The sequence below is a fragment of the Xenopus laevis genome, chromosome 5L (genome assembly GCF_017654675.1).
Source record: "Xenopus laevis strain J_2021 chromosome 5L, Xenopus_laevis_v10.1, whole genome shotgun sequence".
In the NCBI taxonomy this organism is placed as follows: domain Eukaryota; kingdom Metazoa; phylum Chordata; class Amphibia; order Anura; family Pipidae; genus Xenopus; species Xenopus laevis.
In genome coordinates, this window is record NC_054379.1 from 12496354 (window position 1) to 12519112 (window position 22759).

At 40.2% G+C, this 22759-nt stretch overlaps 1 protein-coding gene across 5 annotated transcripts in view; it reads left to right on the forward strand.

Moving 5' to 3' along the window:
- The window catches only part of prox1.L (prospero homeobox 1 L homeolog), a 54819-nt gene that overhangs the window by 20955 nt on the left and 11105 nt on the right, over positions 1-22759 (forward strand). For 3 of the 5 annotated variants that reach the window (XM_041562129.1, XM_041562130.1, NM_001090703.1), the window contains 1 exon segment: positions 14205-14399. In XM_041562129.1, coding sequence (XP_041418063.1) covers positions 14205-14399 — 195 coding nt within the window. 5 annotated transcript variants of the gene reach the window in all.

Here is a 22759-nt window from a genome sequence, read left to right on the forward strand (position 1 = left end):
GCTTCACCTTTGGGTTCTTAAAGACCTCGCAAGGGATGTTCATGGGGAGAGGCAAAAACCTGGATAATTGGGCCTAGTCTGCTGACCAGCTGGGGAGAGATTTGGGGTAAATGTTTATTTGCTGTCCTGGTGCTATTGATACACTAATGTTTCAGCATGTCTGTAAGTTTGTTATGAGATAATCAACCTGACCCGATGGATAATTACAGTGATATGTGGGTTATTTGCAGCCTGGGTACCCCTGGAAACATAGAAAGATGAGAATTGCCTCAATATTTCTATAACCTTGTTATGAGCTTATAGGGTCTCACCCTGAAGGCCAGTTAGGGTGAGATTTGGAGTGAGTGCTTATTTGTGCCCTGGGTACCCCTGGAACTATAGCAGGGAGACTGTTACCCCAATGTTTCTATATATCTGTTACCTTGTTATGAGCTAAGGGGGCCCAGCCTGAAGGCCAGTTAGGGGGAGATTTGGGGTGAGTGCTTATTTGTGCCCTGTGCACCCCTGGAACTATAGCAGGGTGACTGGTTGTGGTTACCCCAATATTTATATATAAATGTAGCCATATTATGAGTTAAAGAAGAAGTAAACCCTAAAAATTTCTATGTTTATGAACTTATTGCACCAGCCTAAAGTTTCAGCTTCTCAATAGCAGCAATGATCCAGGAAGTTGTCACAGGGGGTCACCATCTTGGAAAGTTTCTGCGACACTCACATGCTCAGTGGGCTCTGCTTAGGGCTCGTCACTAATTATCCAGCAGAAAATGAGCTTCCCCTGTAATATAAGCTGATGCTACAGGTTTGCTGATTATTAAATTCTGATGCTAATTGCATTGGTTTCTGTGCTGCCATGTAGTAATTATGTGTATTAATTACTAATCAGCCTTATATTGTGACATTTCTATTCTATGTGTACTGTATATTGTGAGTGGCTCCCTAAGCTCAGTAAGTGACAGCAGCACAGAGCATGTGCAGTGAATCAGCAGAAAAGAAGATGGGGAGCTACTGGGGCATCTTTGGAGACACAGATCTTTACTGCTAAAGGGCTGTGGTTGCCTTGGGCTGGTACAGAAGCACAAAACATCATGTACAACATTTCTAGCTACTTCTTTAGTTAGGCTTTAGTTCTCCTTTAATGAGACCCAGGCTGAAGGCCAATTAGGGTAGGCATTAGGGGTGAGTCCTGGAACTATAAGAAAGTGGCTATTACTGCAAATATTTTATATATATATATATATATATATATATATATATATATATATATATATATATATATGGCCCCTATTCAAGAACTATGAATGCCTGATAAATTATAGGACCAGAACAGGGAGTCTTCAAGATGGCAGCATGTTTGTATCCACATTTGACATCAGTGGTGTACAATAATTAGTTGCATCTCGCCAACAGCTTTCTTGAGGCACAATGTGCCTTGTTAATGTATCAAAAACCACATTCTTAGCTGGGACTTTGTTTCTGTTCTCTGTTCCCCCAAAATCACAGGTTTAGTGTAATAGGACCTGCCCATAGAATCCCTACATTTATACACCTCAGAACATTGTATTATGTCCTACTAAAGCCCCACTCCCAAATCATTTTGACAGAATCATAACAACTTGCTCGATATTCTGTCAGGGAGCAGAAAAGCTGAAGTCTGGTAGATGTTGAGATGGGACCTCCTAGCAGTGGAGATGCCCCTGTTAGAGTCGGCTTTCCCATACTTGTGCTTACATAAGCAAGCTGTGGCCTCTCATTCTTCCTCATTGTGCAGAAAACACTGCCCCGGCATTCCCCGTGCTCTAACAGCTTAAAAAAAAACAAAAAAGATGATTGTGTCTTATTTACAACTTAATTTGTTGTTGGTGCCGTCTACACACACAGCATAAGGAGAATGAATAAACTGACAGATTCAGGCCACATTATTCAAATGAGGCTATGAAAGCTGTTGACTCCCAGCTGCATCCCCCCCTCATTCTACAGAATGTTGGGACCCTCCTTTTTTTTCTCTTTTTAACAGGAGTAATTATTTCTTTGCATCAACTTGATTTTATGTTAATAACTTAAAGTTTTTTTGTGAAGCGCTGATAGGATTTTAATTATGTCCGCTGTAGACATGGTATCATTATCCATGTAACTCAATAAACATAGGGTTACTTTGAAAACAAACAGAATGAAGGGGTTTGGGAAAATAACGCAACGTCGACGGCAGTTGCTACAAGCTGGCACTTGGTGGGAACGGTCAGTGTTAGTGGATACAACCTGTTGCGTCTCATTGGGGGTCTTGGGCTGCAGGTTATCAAGGAGTTTAGGTGAAACGTAGAAAACCCGTCAGTTTTAGGGGAGGTACTTCTATGGGAGACACGTAGGCTTAAGCCCTGATTAAAAAAAACAGCTGAAGAAGGAGCACCTGTCGCCTCTGTTGTTTCAATAGAAAACAACTAAAGGGAACACTTAAAGGAACAGTAACACAAAAAATGTAAAGGGTTTAAAGGAATGACAATATAATGTACTGTTGCCCTGTACTAGTAAAACTAGTGCATTTTATTCAGAAACTCTACAATAGTTTATATAAACAAGCTGCTGTGTAGCCTTGGGAGCAGCCATTCAAAGCTGAAAAAGGAGAAAAGGCACAGGATACACAGCAGAAAACAGATAAACTCTGTAGTATACAATGGGATTCTTCAGAATGTATCTGTTATCTACTGTGTATCATGTGCTTGAATGGCTGCCCCCATGGCTACACAGCAGCTTGTTTATATAAACTATAGTAGTACTTATCTGTTATCTACTGTGTATCCTGTGCTTGAATGGCTGCCCCCATGGCTACACAGCAGCTTGTTTATATAAACTATAGTAGTACTTATCTGTTATCTACTGTGTATCCTGTACTTGAATGGCTGCCCCCATGGCTACACAGCAGCTTGTTTATATAAACTATAGTAGTACTTATCTGTTATCTACTGTGTATTCTGTGCTTGAATGGCTGCCCCCATGGCTACACAGCAGCTTGTTTATATAAACTATAGTAGTACTTATCTGTTATCTACTGTGTATCCTGTGCTTGAATGGCTGCCCGCATGGCTACACAGCAGCTTGTTTATATAAACTATAGTAATGTTTCTGAAGCAAACACACCAGTTTTACCAGTACAGGGCAACAGTATATTTTATTGTCGTTCCTTTCAAAACTTTAATTTTCTTTTGTGTTACTGTTCCTTTAATACCTGTAGCTTGTAGCATTAGCTTTTTTTTTTCCTCGGAAGTAATCTTCTTTATCATCATCATAATCAATTGTCTAGAGAAGTTCTGTGTGTTTCTTTCCCCTGTAAATAAACTACAGTTCTATATATAAAAAAAAAACAATCTAAAATTCAGATAGATTAAGTGGTGGTTTTATTTATCAATGAAACGTGATTCGTTACATCACTTAGAACTGAGTAAAGCCGGTGAAGGACTATTCAGATACAAGGACAGCATTATATAAACTACTCATAAGGGTTTTTGGCTTTAGTATTGAAATAGGTCACAGCAATAGTGCTAAATAATTTCAGCAAGTACCGCGGGGGTTGTCCTGTAACAATTGGTAGATATTTATACATCCCCTGCAGGTCTCTACTGTTGTTTAATTCTGATCTGACTGACAAACAAAGCTTTATCCCTTATATAATTTCCCAGGAATCTTTGCATCTCCAGATGAACCACAGGATTGGGGAGTTGTAGTTCAGCAGCTGCAGGGCGCCTTAATCTACATCGCACAATTTCACCATTCATGTCAAACAGCATTTACCACCCTAATATATCTGGGTTATTTTTTAAGTGGACTCATCCGTTTTTATTAATGGAATTGGGCACCAACCTTCCCCCCCTCCCCATAAATACTGAGATTTAACTCTATAAGGCACATTTAGGCTACAGCAGATGCCGGCTTTATTGAGTTTGTACTGTGTAGAGCCGAACAGATTTCAATGGGAAATGGCCACCTGTCCTTTGGCTACGAGTGGCCGTTTTATTTTTAATTAAGAGGACATTAAATATAAAGAAAGGAACAAAATCATTAGTTAAGGATCTGATTCTATGCCTTACTGTTATCACTATCTTTTATTTATATAGCGCCAACATGTTCAGCAGTGCAGTACAGATTATACATCATTCACATCAGTCCCTGCCCCAGTGGAGCTTACATTCTAGGGTTCCTATAAGGGATGCACCGAATCCACTATTTTGGATTTGGCCAAACCCCCGAATATCGAACCAAATCCGAATCCTTTTGCATATGCAAATTAGGGGTGGGAAGGGGAAACATTTTTTACTTTCTATTCCCTCCCTGCCCCTAATAAGAAAATTAGGATTCGGATTCAGTTTGGTCGGGCAGAAGGAATCCAAATCCTGCTGAAAAAGGCCAAATCCCAAACCGAATTGGTGCATCCCTAGTTCCTATCACATTAACAGGCAGTAGGGGAAGTTTAATCAAGAGCCAATTAAGCTGCCTATATGTTTTGGCGGAAACTGGGGTACCCCGAGGATACCCACATAAGCAGTGGTGGAGGTGCAAAATGAACACAGTTGTATTCCTACCCTGAGATTACCATTCCCATATCTGCACTAGTTCCCTTACTTTGCAGGGTCGGACTGGGCCGACGGGACCCGGTGGGTCCAGCCACCCCAAACCCGATCCCCGCCTGCCTTCTGCCATCGCTCCCTGCTGCCCTCCCCAGATCACAACAAAAGTAAGTAAGAGGTCTGCGGGGGAGGGGAGGGGTTGCGGGGGTCCCAGAAGAGGTGTGGGGGCCCCTGGGGTAGCTTCACACCACAGTCCAACCCTGCCTGTTTCTTAAAGGAAAAGCAAACCCTAAAGTTAAAAAACCCTAAATACATCCCCCTCCCTCCTCCCTCCTCCCCCCAGCATAGCTACTACCCCGGGGAAATGCCCCTAACTCTTTACTTACCCCTCGGTGCAGATTCTGTTCAGTGGGGTTCACGGGTGCCATCTTCTTCTCTTCGGTAATCTTCGGGTCTTCTCCTGGCGGTTCAGCAATTTCCGTGAGTTTCACCACATGCACAGAAACAGAAAACTGCTTCAACTGCGCATGCGCCGATACGGCACTTACTTCCCGAAGATTACCGAAGAGAAGAAGATGGCGCCTGTGAACCCCACTGGACAGAATCTGCACCGATGGGTAAGTAAAGACTTTTTGGGCATTTGTCCGGGGTAACAGCTAGGCTGGGGGGTACAGGTTTTTTAACTTTAGGGTTTGCTTTTCCTTTAATCTTGACTCCCCAGATGTTAACAGGCTGGCATGCATAAACTCTTAATTATAGGGGTTATTTACTAAACTCCAGTCAGGCTTTTTGTGGCAAAACATACATTTTTCAGGTTTTTTTTTAAAAACTCAAGCTTTTTTAAATCCCAATGCTGCAAAAAACCCAAACCGGAAAATCCGCCCTCTCAGACCTGCCAAGGTTGTGTATAAGTCAATGGCAGAGCTTCCTATCCTAATTGTAGTCTGTGCTGGGTTTAGCCTGGAAATCCAATATTTTCAGTCAAAAACCCGAAAAAACATACGATTCGAGGAGAAAGCCCAAAAAAACATATTATACGATTTTTCGTATGTTTTTTTTAGTTTAGCTAACTTTTTAAATAATAAGTAAGGTCAAATTTTTAACTAAATAACGAGATAAATTCGGATTTTAGTTAATAACCCTCCCCATGCGGAGCAATGTTGGGAATTGTAGTCGAGCTTATCCATGGGACCCAAAGATAAGAAGCTGTAGAAGCTCTTGTTACCCCACATCAGTAGTGATGGGCAAATAAATTCGCCAGGTGCGAATTTCCAAGTTTTGCAGGCAGCGAATACATTCACGAAACTGCTGCAAAAGTCGCTGGCGGAAAAACGCGCGTCAAAATTACTTGGACACACGTTGACTTGAAATGCATTTGGACAAGATAGGCGTGCGAATAAAAATTATTTTGACGCCCATTGACTTCAATACGTTTGTGAATTCCACTGTTTCGCAAATTTCCACAAACAAATTCGCCCATCGCTACACATCAGTCATCAAATAATACGTGTTTGAAGAGCAGCAGATCCTTCTAAATATAACTGTTCTACCCTGAAGCAGAAAGCACAGATCTGAGAGAGGAATCGATGACTTTACACTGCGGCAAATGGGAAGCAGAGGGTTAAAAATAACATAAATATGCATTTAGCAGAATGGGAAGAGAGAGTTAATACTTTTCTGTGTTGGTTTCATCATTTCTGCTAATACTGAGCTTCCGTGCCCTGTCCTTGACTTAAAGTGGAAGGTACAGGATGGGGTTAAACTTACAATCACGAAGATGAGGATTTTGCTTTCCATTGGGAAAAGAGATAAAGACAATATATTTATAATCATTTCTGATTTGGGGGTTAAATCTACAATCAGCTGAGCGGGGGTACATGGGTTAAATCCCAGTCACAGACAGCATGGGGTTAAATTCTTTTTAAAAGATCTCATTATTATTCCTATTATTTATTAGTTTGGCTTTAAACAAGAGACATAGAGTAGCTACTAGGGCTTTGCTAGTGCATTTAACCCTAGTTTCCCCATTGACCTATGACAGCAGCCTGGCGGGTAAATGGTTAAACATTCCCTGACCCTGTAGCATGCAGTGGGATTATCCATCTAGCAATGGGTCGGGTTCTCTAATAGCTCCCTTTAATCTGCTTTGCACAAGATTAGATTGCTTCAGACTGTAGAGAAATATATATATTTATTTATTTAGAATTCAGGATTTATTTCCCCTTGGACCTTCGACTCTTTGCGTTGCACCCGCGTCACACACCAGGGCAGGAACGTCCGCTCTACATTTGGGTTATAAAAGGGGGTTTTTCTGTAGAAATCGGCACAGATTGCATTTGCATCGTTGTTAGCGGAAATCCTTCTGCTGTTTGGGAGCGGAGCATATGCTCAAAGAGACTTGATGTGGAATATTCATGTTCAGCACAAAATGCAACAGTCAAGCCGCAGCCAACAGACAAGAAATCAGTCGAACCTTGAATTTAAGAGTATCATTATTTTAGCAGCTGCAAATCTTTATTCTACATCTGGTACAGGTACAGGATCCGTTATCCAGAAACCCATTATCCATAAAGCTCCAAATTATGTAAAGGCTGTCTCCCATAGACAAAATTTTATCCAAATGTTTAAAATTCTTCAAAATGAGTTCCTTTTTCTCTCTAATAATAAAAACACGGTTCCTTGTACTTGATCCCAACTAAGATCTAATTAATCCTTATTGGAAGCAAAACCAGCCTATTGGGTTTATTTAATGTTTTCATGATTTTCTATTAGACTTAAGGTATGAAGATCCAGATTACAGAAAGATCCATTATCCGGAAAGCCCTAGGTCCCGAGCATTCTGGATAATAGGTCCCATACCTGCATTAACTTTCCAATTGCGGAAAATCGAATATTCTGATATTCGAGTGTGTCCTATTCCCGTGAACATTCTAATGCACTGATTGGCTGTGGAATGTTTGATGCCCCCACCAACTTCCAAGCTGGTTCCACCCAGAGCAAATATTAAGTAGCTACATTTAATTCCACAGAAAAGCATCAAAAATGGTTATTTTATCATTTATTTGTATGGATTTCCATGCAAATAGTAGTTACCAGGCTGAAATGATCTTACCCTTATTTAAGGAGCCATATCCCCAAGTGAAACCGATGGGCCGCTGACCTGTTGAGCTCTTTGGAACTACAAGTCCCAGCAGCCTCAGCATGAAAGGAGTTCCCATGGTGGAAATATATTTTCTGGGAACACCAGAAAGTAATTATCCAATGGAATATACTTTACAGGTAGTCAGGAAGCCTGAGAGTATTTATTCATTAATAAATACAGGTATGGGATCAGTTATCTGGAAACCCAGTATCTAGAAAGCTCAGAATTACATTTTGTCTAAATAATCCCCATTTCTGTGTAATAATAGAACAGTAGCTTGTACTTGATCCCAACTAAGATCTAATTAATCCTTATTGGAAGCAAAACCAGCCTATTGGGTTTATTGATTGTTTACATGATTTTCTAGTAGACTTAAGGTATGGAGATCCAAATTACAGAAAGATCCGTTATCTGGAAAACCCCAGGTCCTGAGCATTCTGGATAACAGGTCCCATAGCTGTACCTTGTACTTGATCCCATTTAAGATATAATTAATCCTTATTGGAAGCAAAACCAGCCTATTGGGTTTATTTAATGTTGACATGATTTTCTAACAGAATTAAGGTGTGAAGATCCAAATTACGGAAAGATCTGTTAGCCAGAAAACCCCAGGTCCCCAGTATTCTGGATAACAGTAATTAATGACTAAATAAAAGATTATTATTGTTAAATTTCATGTAGGCTTCATTTTCTTTTAAATTAGTATTTTGCACTGGTTTATTTCCATGTTTGTATGTAATAAAAGCACAGGGGCAAATAAATGCAATTTTATCGGTTGCAACCATGGCCTGATTTTACCAAGCTGCCCTTTGTATTCAGTAGCCGCACTTTAAAACCCTGCCAATAAACTTGCCACCAACCCCCTCTCCCCTTGTATCAGCACAAAGCTCTCCCCCCCCTCTGAAACAGAAATGATTAAAACCCCAACAGACGGACACCCCTTCCATTTAGGGCGACTTGGTTCTGTTGCTTTCCTCCCATCATTAACCAGAGCTTCAGCCACTTATAAATAATGGACATAACAATCTTTCCAGGCAGAATATGTGCTACCTATGCCGACAGATTGGGGCATAAGATAAGAGGGTTTCCTCCTATTAGTAAGAAAGTTTATTCACCGACATTTACATTTCTACTTAAAATAATACTTATCCGTGCTGGGCTTATTTTGGTTCCCTTTATAGTGCCCCACGGGGAATAGTTAGCCTTGACCTCATTAGATCTTTATAGGAAGCCACTGAGGGGTCAAGCATAAAGAATCCATTTATCCTGCATCTTGGTCTTTCTTGTAAACTTTCCCTGCACCCCTACGGCTCACACAGTGTTAAGGACCCTCGGCACAGAATAAATCTTGGGATTAAATGAGTCCCATTTGCACAAGCAGCTCACATCTCCTCGGTGTATTTAATATAAAATAAAGGGTGAGCGTTCACATAGACAGCGACTTTTCCAGGCTCTGGAAACCCTAGGGATTATTATTATACTTTATTTAGAAAGCCCTGAAAGAGACTGCCATCATTCACTGTGCCGCCAGAGCTTACAGCCTAAGATTCCTACTCCACTGATAAAAGTGCAAATTAAATTAGGCATGAACTAAAATTGAATTTTTTTTCTTTAGAACGCCTTCCAGTACAGATTTAGTCAAACATGAACCCGAATTTGAACCCTAATTTGCGTATTCAAATATAAGAAACATTTTAAAATTACATCATATGTCAATGAAAAAAAAAATGATCATGTTCAGTTCTCTGGAGCTATATAGTCATGACGTCAAGGGTTTGGATTCAATGTGGTTGGACAGTTTCGGATTTCCCCAAATCCGAAACTTAAACTGGAATTAGGTGTATCCCTAAATTAAATGTTACTACATTGTGTGATAATTGGATATTGTCCATTCTGGGAACTACAACCTGCAGCTTTTAGCTGTAAATCAACCACTTGACAGCCATTGGCAGACCCATTGACATTACAGTAGATAGATAGATACTGTTGTTGATTGATATATACCATAAAGAGACAGAGGCGTATAATTCGTGTACAGTATAACTAAGGTTTGTAGGTCTCTATCCCAAACCCTGGTTCTGCCAGATTACAGTGGAAGATTGATTTGGCTGCTAGTGCTTTTGTTGAGTATTTAGGAAGTCCCCTGAGCCCACATTGAGGCAATATCATCCCGTGGGAAACGTTAGCCGGCGAGCTTGACTCTTCCTCGGCACAAACACTGGGCCTTTTTACTAGTGATTAGTTTTTTGCACCAACACATTAGCGCCCTACAGATGTCTTCGCTTTTCTTTGTAGAACAATCCATCCTTCTTCCCTTCTTTTGTCAGAAAGACAAAGGAGATGGTAATAATAAATAATTATGAAAATGAAACACAAGTCTTTCCCTTGTTTATGTTGGGGAGGGGGAAAATAAAGGGGCCAAGAAACAAAAACAGTGTTCAGCACAAATCAGTTAAAATCAAAATTTCCCTCCATCCTTTTTTTTATGCAAATCTTTGCCTTTGTCTTTTCCGCAATCGACCTTATGTTAGAATGTCAAAACATTCTTCTGCGGGGAGCAGTCAAAATACAGCTGATATGTAAGGGCATGTAATACCGTTCATGGGAAAATTTGTTTTTTGCCCGGTGTATTCCCTTTTAGTATGGTGTGTAGACTGCTGGTCTTTTTAGTTGGTCTTCAATTTTTTGCAGTATTTGAGTTGTTCATATTTAATTTTCTGCAGTTTGGCATTTAGCCTGATATCTGGTTCCTAGGGTCACTAACTCTAGCAACTGGACTGTGTCTTTATATATGTATAAGCCAGCATTAGACCTTTATTTTCTGAATTATTTAGCAATTGAGCTTTTAAAAGACACTTCTAGGGGTTTAGCAGCTCCCATAAATGTGCTATGTAGTTAGATTTCATTGCATGTGTGAATGGTTATTGAGTATAGGTTCTTGTTATGGTTGTTATGGTAGTTTTGGTAGTTTTGCTTCAAGTTATGGGGGTAGTTTTTAATTATTATTTTTTTTAGCTAATCACTTCCTACAACGGTAGAACAAGACTTGAACACCCCAATATGAGAACTTTGAATATCTTTAAATATCTTTCAATATCTTTAACTCTTTAACACTTTTTTCTGGCCCATAAAAATGCTTTTCAATGTAAACTTCCATGAGAGTATTTTTGTCAATCAAAGTTTAAAACCTCTACTCCTGTGCAAGTAAAGCCCCCTGCTGGAATGCCTCTTGGTTCCTCTTGAAGCTTCCATCAAGTTATCACCCTGTTATCAGAATAAATACAACTCAGTGCTACACAATATGTTGGCGCTATATAAATACGTGTTAATAATGTTAATAAAATAATAACTCTTCCTTGCTTCTCCACTCCAAAACTGAGCCCTTGAATATTGGCTGATTGACTTCTGTGGCCCTGTGTTTTAGTTAAAGATTCCCTACTGAAAAGTTGATATGAATGTGTCCTAGTCTTGACCAGTGCTCAAGCCCATGGCTCAACTAAGAACCAATGAAAGGGACAGAGATGTCTTGGGACAGCCTGTAACATTTCACTTGACATCTACAAGGGTTTGCAGTTGGCTGCTCAAAGAAAAGCCTTGCTGAAAGATCATCAAAGAGGCCATCAAAGCCCAGTCTTTAAACAACCCTCAAAATCAGTTCAGAAAGAAAATTAAACACTCAATTTAGGCCAGTTATCCACCAGGCTGTTCCATTTTGTCATTTTGCATGTGATCTTTCTGTTAACCACCCCCATTGTTTTCTTTCATTTTTTTCCCCCTTTTTCAAACAAAACACTTTAAATCTCCCTTTATAATGCGCTGTTGCTAAATGATGGCATGCACACTTACTTTTTCTTGTTCTCATTAGGTCATTTGTGGCCGTTCTAGAAAAGAAAAATACCCTTTCTATTATTTTTTTTTCCTATTCTCTACAGTACTCTTGTCCATGTGAGACAATGTCTTGTAACAATACGAGCGCCTAATCTCCATGTCAAAGCAATTTTCATTCCCCAGTGCACAGCCTGCTATCATTTTGTAATGTTTTGTTTCTTATTGTAAAAGAATTAAAAAAAAAAAAAAAACAGAGGGAACAGTAAACCGTCACGGGGACCTGTCGTCCTTATCTCAGTGTCTGGAAATTTGGACAGTGTATTTTACTGCTTAGATAAAATGGAAAGGACTCCAAATTCAGCAAAACCGTAATGGTTTGACGTTCTATTGAGATCCGGCAAAGCAGAGGATCAGATAACTGGGGGGGGGGGTTCTTCAGTTGTGTTTTTAATCAGGTTCCCCGCAAGGCTGAATAGAAACAGAACAGACACACACAGAGAAAATATAATTCTTGGATAGGTTAAGTACATGTTTGAACTCTCACAAGCAGAAGCGATTTGACGATGACTTAATCATTTTCTGGTCAATTATCTGCAAGGACTCTTGCAACTGCATGGCAATTATGATGCAAGATGGCCTTTTGGGAGGAACACCAGTCTCCCTGCTTCTGTTTCCTCAGATTCCCTGCCATGAATTTTCATTCACTTCATTATCTTTGTTAACATAGAAACAACTTTCTGCGCAGTAATTACAGCCCCCATGCACACTTTAGCTGTCATCTTGATGAGTCCTGCATGTTCTCATGGCCTGTGTTTGATAAGTGTTCTTTGTTGATTTTTGATTAAACGTTCATCTCTTTCTTGGTCTTCAGAAGAGTGCATGCATCTAATGACAAAAGGCAGGGGTGCTTTCATATCTGCCGGCGAGATTTAAAGCTATGGGATTTTATTGAGTCCCTCCTCTGTCTCCCAAAGATACTTCCTGTGTAATACAGGACAGTCTGTAGCAAAATATTGTGTATAAAGAAAGGTTTTCAGGGTTTATGAAGAACAACAACTCAAGGAACATCTCAAAAAAACCTTTACTCTTTATTTAGGCAAAAGGTATATTAGTTATATTATTAGTCATCCAAAAGGTATATTAGTTCAGCAGAGGATTTTGGACTCAAAGGAGGGAATTGAATACCAGTTATGGTTTAGGTAAGAGGTAGCAAGTCTTAAATACAAACTTAATGCCCCATCCTCTCAAGTTCCTCTAACTTTGTTTTTGAAGCAAAACAACAGGCCCCTCTCTTTTTCTTTATTCAAAAAAGAGCTTTGCAAGAGAAAAGTAATAGAAGCAGAAGAAGACTTGAGTTAATTATGAAGGTGTATGTTCAAACAAGGCATATCCACGGTATTGGATAACCAAGACAAGTTAATTACTTATCTTATTTGTAAGGTACTTGAACCCCACCTGTTACCTTCCTCTGTCTCAAGGAGAGATAAATATGTAACTGTTTTTGGCATCAGCATATTCTACGGGGTGTTTGCATAATTCATACTTTCAAATACTGCCCAAATGCATGAACAAAATGAAGCACAATGCCTAAGTAAACATACTCCGTTGGTCTTTATACACCTCTGAAATACCCCATATTCTCTCTTTGGATCATTCATGATAAATCTGTAGCACTACAACTCCCAGTGTAGGCTGCCTTTAAGGATCCCAGTATGTAGCACAAACATCACTGAGATTTTAGACTTAGTTTTCTTAATGACCAATGCTAATGACCAAACAAGAATACAAACTCTATCTTCTGGGTGAGGATTCATCTAAGATTTATTTGAGATTATTGTCTGGGCCAACAGTGGATTTTACTGTGGCTCATGTTTCCAAAATGTTTTCATCGTGCGCAAGAGATTAACTTCTATATAAAGGGTTTCTCAAGAGACCTGGTGAAGATAAACATGACTGCCTTTTTAGAGCAGAAGACTGCACAGCCAACCTTGTTTCTCCTTCAATGATAAACAAAGCCTCCATTGGAGCTGTGTGATATATCTTCAGGAAATAGTATAACTGATGATAGTCAGAGCTATCTTTGGATACATAGTAGGACTACGTAGAACAGCATTTTTTAGTGCAAGATGGTGACAGTAGGGTGTGAAGGAGATGGAAGGGTAAGATGTCAACACTAGCTCTTTGTTTTGCCCATCCTCTGACCCTTCACTGGGTGCTGGTAGTTAACAATTGCTGAAGGGACTTAGCTTGGATGGTCCTACTTCATACAAATTATGGGCCCCAAAAAATCTGTTTTATCTCAATGTTCACCACAGCTGAAACATATTCTCAGGGGTGTTTCTGCTTTGAGACAAGCATTTAGATTTGGATGGGATGCATGCAATATGAGCACACAGGAGAACATATATGTGCTCAGCCATGGGACATCATGTGATAGCTGAACTCTCCCTAATCATGTCCTGGATTACCCTCTGCTTACTGTGCCCTTTTAATAAATGTACCCCACTGTTATCCACGTTACCCAAAAATATAAATAAGCATATAAACTATAACTGAGTGTCAGTTCTCTAGGTTTTACCCTACAAATAATAAGAGATTCTTATTAAATGCCCATGCCACATGGCACTTTTCATGTTTACCGAGCACGAGTATTAATTCTGGATCATTGTCTATTGCAGTTCAACAGATGCATCACCTCCCAACTCATCAAGTGGTTTAGCAATTTCCGCGAGTTTTACTACATTCAGATGGAGAAGTATGCCCGGCAAGCCATTAATGATGGCATCACCAGCACTGAAGAGCTGTGCATCACCCGAGATTGTGAGCTGTACCGAGCTCTGAACATGCACTACAATAAAGCCAACGACTTTGAGGTATGATCATCCATGGCGCTGGGAATTAGTTGTGCTTTGGTTTAATAGTCTGCATATCATTGTCATGCATAGCCCTGAAAGGCGTAAATATGGAATGGCATACATGGGGTTTGGAAAATGAAATGGCAGGGCAGTGGTCTTGCTAATTGCCATTAATTAGTTAGGTTAAATGAATATACTTTACATTTTTGCAGAAGGTTCTTTGTTACTATGTTTTTTTTTGAAGAACAATACTTGTAATCAGTTATCTAAAATTGGAGGAATATCTACTGAAAGTATGCCATCCCAAGGCATTCTAGTTACCTAGTTAATGGAACAGGGTTTAGCAAATGGTTTCATAGTTGACTACTTGGGATGGCCTGAGATATTGCTTTGGGCTAACTTTGTCTACATCACAGCGGCCAAAATACCATGTGTGCCTTAGTCCTTAGGGTAGAAGGAAGGAATTCTATAAGTAGGTAGGTCATCTCAGGGTGCAATTCAGCTCTTCCATATTTTGCGCGAAATTCGGAAACGGCAAAAAATTAGTGAAACGGCGTCTCGTTTTTGATGCTGGCATCTGTTTTTTTGACGCTGGCGAATTTTTGTCGGTGAATTTTCGCGAGCTTCTCGAGAATTTATTCACTGGCGGCGAATCGCGCGAATTCGCCGCGAATTCGCGCCTGGTGAATAAATTCGCCCATCACTACTCTCCAGAGTATTTCACATCTTTGTTACCCACTTTATTTATTAATATGAGTGGGGGATGGAATATCATCCATATATTGCAATGGCCCATTAACCAAATGACCAGTACAAGTGTTAAAATGCTTGTGTGACATGAAAGTACTCTTATTGTGCTCAAACAAGAAAAACATAAACTGAATAATTAACTATAACAGTAATCCAAACAATGTTGTAGCTCAACACAACAGTCGGAGAACCTCAATTTGGACACGTTTGAGATCAATGCTAAAAATGTAGGGTTTACCTATGGCATTAAAATAGGTGTCTTGTGATGAAACTGGATCTGAAAATGATTTTTAGCAAGCCCAGCATTTGCTTTATATAGTATCAGTTCCTCTTAGACACAGTTTGCTGATCTTTCAATGTGATTAACGTCCAATAAGATGCTGTTCCTCCTGAAATCACAGCTTGAGCACTACACGGTGGTGTCGCCCTAGTGTGTCTCCAAATGTACTTGACTTTCATATTGACTTGCTAGATAGGTTACACAGGAGATGATTAAGCACTGAACTTATCCCATCATAAAGCGTGTCGCTAGCTGGCCGCTCCCTGTAGTGCGCCCTGCTATAAGCCATTAAGAGCAAAGTCAAAGTAGACAATGAAGATTTTCGCCCCGTCAGTTTAACTGCAGCGTTATGGACAAGACCCAGAGGTGCTTACAGAAGCAGATTCACATTATTCAGTTGATGACTAACAGCTCAGCCTTGTTCATATTCACATTTTCACCCTGGTAAAATAAAAGTAGAATACCAAAAAGCATTGAGGTGGACAAGATACAAGATTTACAGAGGTTTTTCATCGTTCACATTGGCCCATGTCCAGGTGGAGCTTACAATTTAAGGTTAGCAGTACTCTATGGAAGCCATGCTTCTTTTGCGGACTACAGACCAGTTAAAGAGAAGATCAGTTAAAAAGAAAAGTAGTTGGATTTCATGCATCTAATGGTCTGAGAAGACATGAAGCCCTTTTATTCTTTAGCTATAGGTATCCTCATGTCATTTCTACAGGTGCGGAAAATGTCACTATTTGTTATTATAATTCATGTTGTTTTGTTATACTCAATGTGCATCTAGAATGGGGCTGTGTTAAGAATAACCTTCAAAGCCCTTTGCAAGTATTCCTCCAAAATTCAACATCTTTTCAAGCCACCCACATCCATGCCATGCCCTACCTCTTTAAGTCTGTTACTCTTCCACTTAGATTGTAAGCTTTATTGGAACCTCCTCCCTCTAGTGTCTCTTAATTTAATTACTGTATTATAAGAGATATAGCAGTGGGCATACACAGAGTGCTATATAAATCTAGATTACAGTATAAATGCATATGGAGTACCGGATTTCCCAAATGATTCCAGAAGGTTTGGGTTCTCTAAGTTGGATTCCTATGGGTTATTTTGAGTAAATGGTTCAAAATATGGTGGATTCCTGGGTAATAAGTATCCCAAGAGAGTTACAATTATCAGTATCCACCTGAATAACATCTACTGCTAATAACACAGTTACGGAATTGTAACTTACTAGTATATCATTTGGCATGGCCGGGGTTCCATCTGAACATGTTTTGGACTTCATCACAGAAAATATTAATTTCTAATTAATTACTACTACTGGAGAAAGAAAGGTCACTTTATTAAAGGGAGAACAGCAAGGCACCATTTTTGGTAGGTTAAGAAAAGCCAAATCACCCTACGTATTTCACTCGTTACTAGAACTCACAACAGGGGAAAAAACTGCAGGCACTTTCCTTTATTTTTCTGCTCTTCAGCTCCTTACTTATTATTCTGGGCCATTCTTCTCTGTGCAGTAGATGTTCATCGATACCAGGAAGCGTTTTGTAACCTTTGTTTTAATGTCCATCAATACGACGGTGGCTCCTTCTCGTCTTATTGTCACCGGTTCCATCGGAAGCCCCCTGAGCTATACTTTACACTGACTGAGTCAACAGCTCTATTAGTTCTACCATATCGTGACCTTTTTTCAACATCCTTTAAGAAGAAAAAAAAGATACAGTGTAACGTGGCTTTACTTTTCCTTATTGTTCTTTGTTGGGATGAACAAAGCATTTTCTACAGTGGGTATAGCACATAATTATACAGCTTTCAATAGCGGTGCCTTGGCACATATCAAAGTTCAGAAGAGCCTTTGGAAAAAAAAAAAAAAAAGAAAAAGAAAGATGTTTTGTGGCAGCGTACGGAGGGTCTCATCTTTCCTTCAGAAAATAGTTCAAGGCTCTTCTGTCAGGCTCCCCTACTTAGAGCTTTTTCTCCTCCTGCTTCATAAAGTTTAAAGGGGGATTCAGTGGAGTTCTGTGATCTAGTTCCTTTGAAAGATTGTGCACACAGAAGTCCTTTGACTTCAAGAGTTCACAGATTCATGTCTTTAGGTATCATATGTCTGACCTTATCAGTTACTCTATTTAATGTAGGAGAAAAAGTCTCAACTCTTTGTGTTGGGCTGTTTTGCATCTGTGAAATGATTTGGTGAAAAAGACCGTCCGTTTTGATACACCACAGAGAGAAGTCAATTCTGGCTGTAACCTACCCTGTGGATCTCTTTTTCTTTTCCCCTCCTTCTCCCCCTTGTGTTTTGTGTATGGACGATTTCACATGCAGAATAGAATTATGCAATAACAGCTCCATACAATACCAACCTTTTCCTCGCTGCTCCGCCACCTCTACTTGATGCATTGTGCCTGGGTTTTTTTATTTTCCTTTTTTTTTTTAAGTGACTGCTCCTCCGTCACCAGGCACAGATAGAGTCTCGGCCAGCGGTAGGCTTTCCCTTGCTGTGACCTACCCTAAGGCCCTCATAATTAATTGTCCTTCTGAGATGAGGAAAGTTCAAAGACAGTGCGTGCGGTTGATGTCTATTGTCTGACATTCAGATCTCCTTCATGCTACAAGAAGAAAAGTTATCAATAGGCACACACACAAAAAGTGGAGCTTAATCTAACAGCTGCTAGTAGTTATTATAGCTCCCAGAGCAACGGATCAATACCTTTGTCCATTTATAGATTGAAAAAAAAAAAGTTTTGGGGGCAAGCTACTCCTATTAAGCATTGATTGAGCTCTCTTACGTAACCTTGGGCTTCACCCTTTGATGCCCAAAACATGCTGCAACCAATAACACTAGCTTCATAATAAATAATAATAATAAATCAGCTGACTTTTGGCCACATGGGCATTTAATGAGGGTACGTCGAAATTCAGAATTCAATAATTATAGACATTTCACTTCTTATTGGAGTTACTATTTTGTAGGGATGCACCGAATCCACTATTTTAGGTTTTGGCCGAATCCTGAAACCTTTTTTGAAAGATTTGTCTGAATATCGAACCAAATCTGAACCCTAATTTGCATATGTAAATTATGAAAAAAAAAGGGCTAAAGAGAACCATGCAATATGTGCATGGTTTAAAAAAAATGTTACTTTCTTTTTTGTGTGGATTTGGTTAGGCCAGGCACTGGAATCCTTGATTCGGTACATTCCTACTATTTTATATATATATATATATATATATATATATATATATATAGAGAGAGAGAGAGAGAGAGAGAGAGAGAGAGAGAGAGAGAAGAGAGAGAGAGAGAGAGAGAGAGAGAGAGAGAGAGAGAGAGAGAGAGAGAGAGAGAGAGAGAGAGAGAGAGAGAGAGAGAGAGCAGGTGAAGAGTTGGGTACTGGATTTTACCCAATTTTTGCCACATACATGGAAGAAAACATGGCCAATTTTCAACGCTATTTAGTCTAAAGCTGGCCATACATTATAAGATCTGCTTGCTTGGCAAGGTCAAAAAATTAGCAGATCTTTTACTGATATGCCCACCTTGAGGTGGGAAATATTGGGCTGATCGGTTCATTGGGCCCTTGATACAAAGATTGGATTATAATTGCTGCTGTGCCAAATGCCACGTCAAAGACTTCACCAACGAGTAGAAGACAACCTGAATGCAACGGGAAAATCAAACCTGCCTCATCAACATCTGGCCAATTTTTGGCCAGATATGGGTCAGGTGGGCCTGTTGGAAGCCCCCATACACAGACAGATAAGGTGCATCTTAAATCTGCCTTGGTATGGCCACCTTAACCCTAACCCTAAGCTACAGTATAGGTCAGGGCTGTGTTTGGTTGTTGCAGGGCCTATTTGCACCTTGTTAAACAACGGCTTTGGTCATGGGACAACAGATTTCTGTCTAAGGACTATTTTTTACATGAAGTCGTGCATACACTTTAAGATTGAGATATGAGATATCTGCCCAGACGTTGGTTGGGTAGACCATCAGGAGGGCACCATGAATGGGCCAATTAGGAGCTGGCAATAGCAGGTATTGTTGTAGGCAAATTCACATCTGATCATTTATTTTCAAAATTTTATAAAAGGGAATACTCATACAAGAAATGACTAATTCAGCCATATGACTTTTTCTCTTCTTTACCAGGAAGATTGCTATTAGGGATGAAAACAACCAAACTGGAATGTCAGGTTGCCAGCTCCTTGAAAAGCTTGTTGTATGTGGGCTGTTGTATGTAGATTCCGTCTGCGCTTCTTTTCTAAATCTAAGGAGCAGCTGAATCGGTGTTTCTGCTGGTTCTTCTTAAAGGGAGTGCATAGCTATCCGGGGTATAAAGGGCCCCTCAAGCAGTCACATCTAAACTTTGAAGCTACTCTATCCCCAAATACAATGCTTTGGAGAAGAAATGGTTCATTCCCAGGATAAGGCCATTAACCCTGACAAACATCTAACATAAAGTAAAAGCCAAGGGTGCTAGAATATACATTTCCAGGTACATGATAGGGTCACTACTACAGTCTCTTGGAGTCTTTTCTGCTTGGACCATACTAGTGCTTGAATGAATAAATAAAGCTGGGTTTTTCCACTCAAGCTGAGCATTTCCCATTAGGGTGGATAAGATAGAACAGCACGCATGCAACAAGTTCCCTGTACTTAAGAAGAAACTGTAGATACGATCGTACGTAGACACAGCTAATATGCCCCTGAATAAAAAGGGACTCATAAAAAATTAAAGTTATTCTTATGAATCTTTAATTGGAAGCAATGAAAAGGGACACTGGCAAAGCCAAGCGCTTTGTTTCCAGATTCTCGTCGGGGGTTGCAAGCTATTGTTTTCTTCACTTTCTCAAGCAGTCATTTGCTTTCAACCGACAGAAGTCACTTATGAAAACAGTTAGGAGACTGCCCTAGGACAGACACCTTGCTTACTCACTGCCAGCCGCCGACTGATAAGGGTCACTTAGCACAAGTCACACTCACTGCTTCCGGCTATCTCGGCATGTTACTCGGCAAAATATGTTGCACAGCCATTGTGTTAAAAAGCAAAAGGATAGAATGTTTGTAAATGTCAGAAAAGAAAGAAATCCACGCAGGCAGGCATGTTCAGAGCATGACAGCTAGGGGGCGCTATTTCACAGGTGTCTATGGAAGACTTGACTGGTTGCTGTGATGAAATAAAATTGGAAATTTCAATTAATGAATAATCAGAATGATGCTGATTAATTATGCTTCAGGGTGAAGATAATATATGTCACTAGGGGTCATTTATTATTGGCACAGGTCACTGCTCTCCAAAATAGTCATATTGATTAATACAGTATTGTCTATATTCAGTAGCAGTGTATTCATAAGGGGTGGGTGGTGGAGACTCATTGGCATAGGCATAGGCCCAAAGGTCTACCTCCGCTTGCACCTGACCCCCTGCTCACACCTGACTTCCCCACTTGCACCGACTCCTCCACACTTGTACCCCCCTCACACCCGCCTGCTCCCCTGCCATCTCTGCTATTTTGTGAATTCTTCCCCCATCGGCTTTGCAACTTTGCAAACTCTTGATGTAGCTAGAGGATGATTTGCCACTCCCTAATTTTTGCCATTCCAGGCCTTTTGCGGCCTGCCCATTAGGGATGGGCGAATAAATTCTCCAGGTGCAAATTTGTGGCAAATTTCCTAATTTTTCCGCTGGCAAATAAATTAGCGAAACAACTGAGAAAATTCGGCAGCAAAAAAATTGGCTTGTCCAAAAAATTTGGGTCGTGCGTATGTACATTGTCACGCGTAAAAATTATTCAGACGCCCATTGACTTCAATGCATTTGGCCAAAATAGGCGCATGTTTAACAATTGTCGCAGGCGTCCATTGTGACGCCCATTGACTTCTATGCGTTTCGCAAATTTTTCGCTGAAGCGAAGCGGGACAAATTCGCCCATCTCTACTGCCCATAAATCCAAGTCTGCTTACCCCCTACCCATCATTCAGACATACAGCAAATGTAGGTTGCACCGGAGCCTTTGCTACCTCTATGGTGTTACTCTCTGCACCTAGTGCCATCTTACTGATTTAACTTGATGACCCACTACAGTGCCCAGATTTGGGTTACTATACTTCTAGACCATTTGGTGTGACACGTTTATGAATTAGAACCGTTGAAGAGTGCCTGGTGCATTGGTAACTTCTCTTCACTTTTGGGCTGTTGGTCCAACTGAGTAATGGAGTAATGGGAAGGTTGAACTGGTTGAGTATTGCAGAGTATTGGAGTATAGAAACCTTTAGTGAAACAAAAAAGCCTCCACAAACGATCCAATGTTTACCTTATTTTATAATCAGTATATAAATATAGTGCTATAAAGCTCAAACACATATTCTAGTGGTACTACTATTATTATTTTAATGCTCCTCTAAGATCACAGGCGTTTCACACCCTCGGCCAAAGTAACGTTGAGTGTTTTTGACTTACAATACAAGTGGCAAATTGCAGAAAGCGAATCCGCTCCCCCCTCTCCCCATACAAGTCAATAGCTTGGAAGTGCTCCCTTGTGCTGAACACTTTAGCCGAGCAGAGACATTCAGGGGGGAATAAACACTGAACGGAGGGGATAAAAAAAAAAAGTCCATGCAAAGCAAATCTCCAACCTCCTTGCTCTGTTTATTAGACTGAGGATTGAGGGTGAGAGCTTCCCAAAAGCTTGTAAAGATTTATTTATTTTCCCCCGTTTCACCTTGCGTACAGTCTGGTCTGTGACACTGATGGTGATTATGTCATTATTTCCCTCTAGGGCTTTGGCACATCTGCAGAGCTGATGCCCATCTTCTTTGTTGCGCTGGCATACGTCCCATATCACCAATGCTTCATTAGCCTTAGTGACTGCCTCCTAGCCAGACAAGAATGCCCAAATCTAAAGCTTCCTTTGTCAAGCCTTGTTCATTTATTCATCTTTGCATTTCTTCTGCGCTCTCCTTCTCTCCTTTTTATCTCCTTGCATTTCTAAAGAACAGATGTCTAGGTCCCCTCTCGTATCTCTTAAAAGTCGCCTGGGCCAACACACAAAGTGACTCTTTAACCCCTGTGGGACTGTGCTGACCGAGTATGACCTTTAACCGCATTTTTACCCCAAATAAAAAAAAAACAGTACTTTAAAGCCCAAGTTAAAAAAAAAACAACACACATTTATAAAAAAGTTGGTTGTCTCAGAAGCCACCAGGCCACACCGATGAGAAATAATTTAATCTTAGAAGGTGATATTGTTTGTCGAGTGATTATAACGCGGAGCTTTCTCTTTTCAGCAGGGGGTTTTCAGCATAAATAAAGCGTTAATCTTTCTAGAACTGGCCTTATCACTTTAA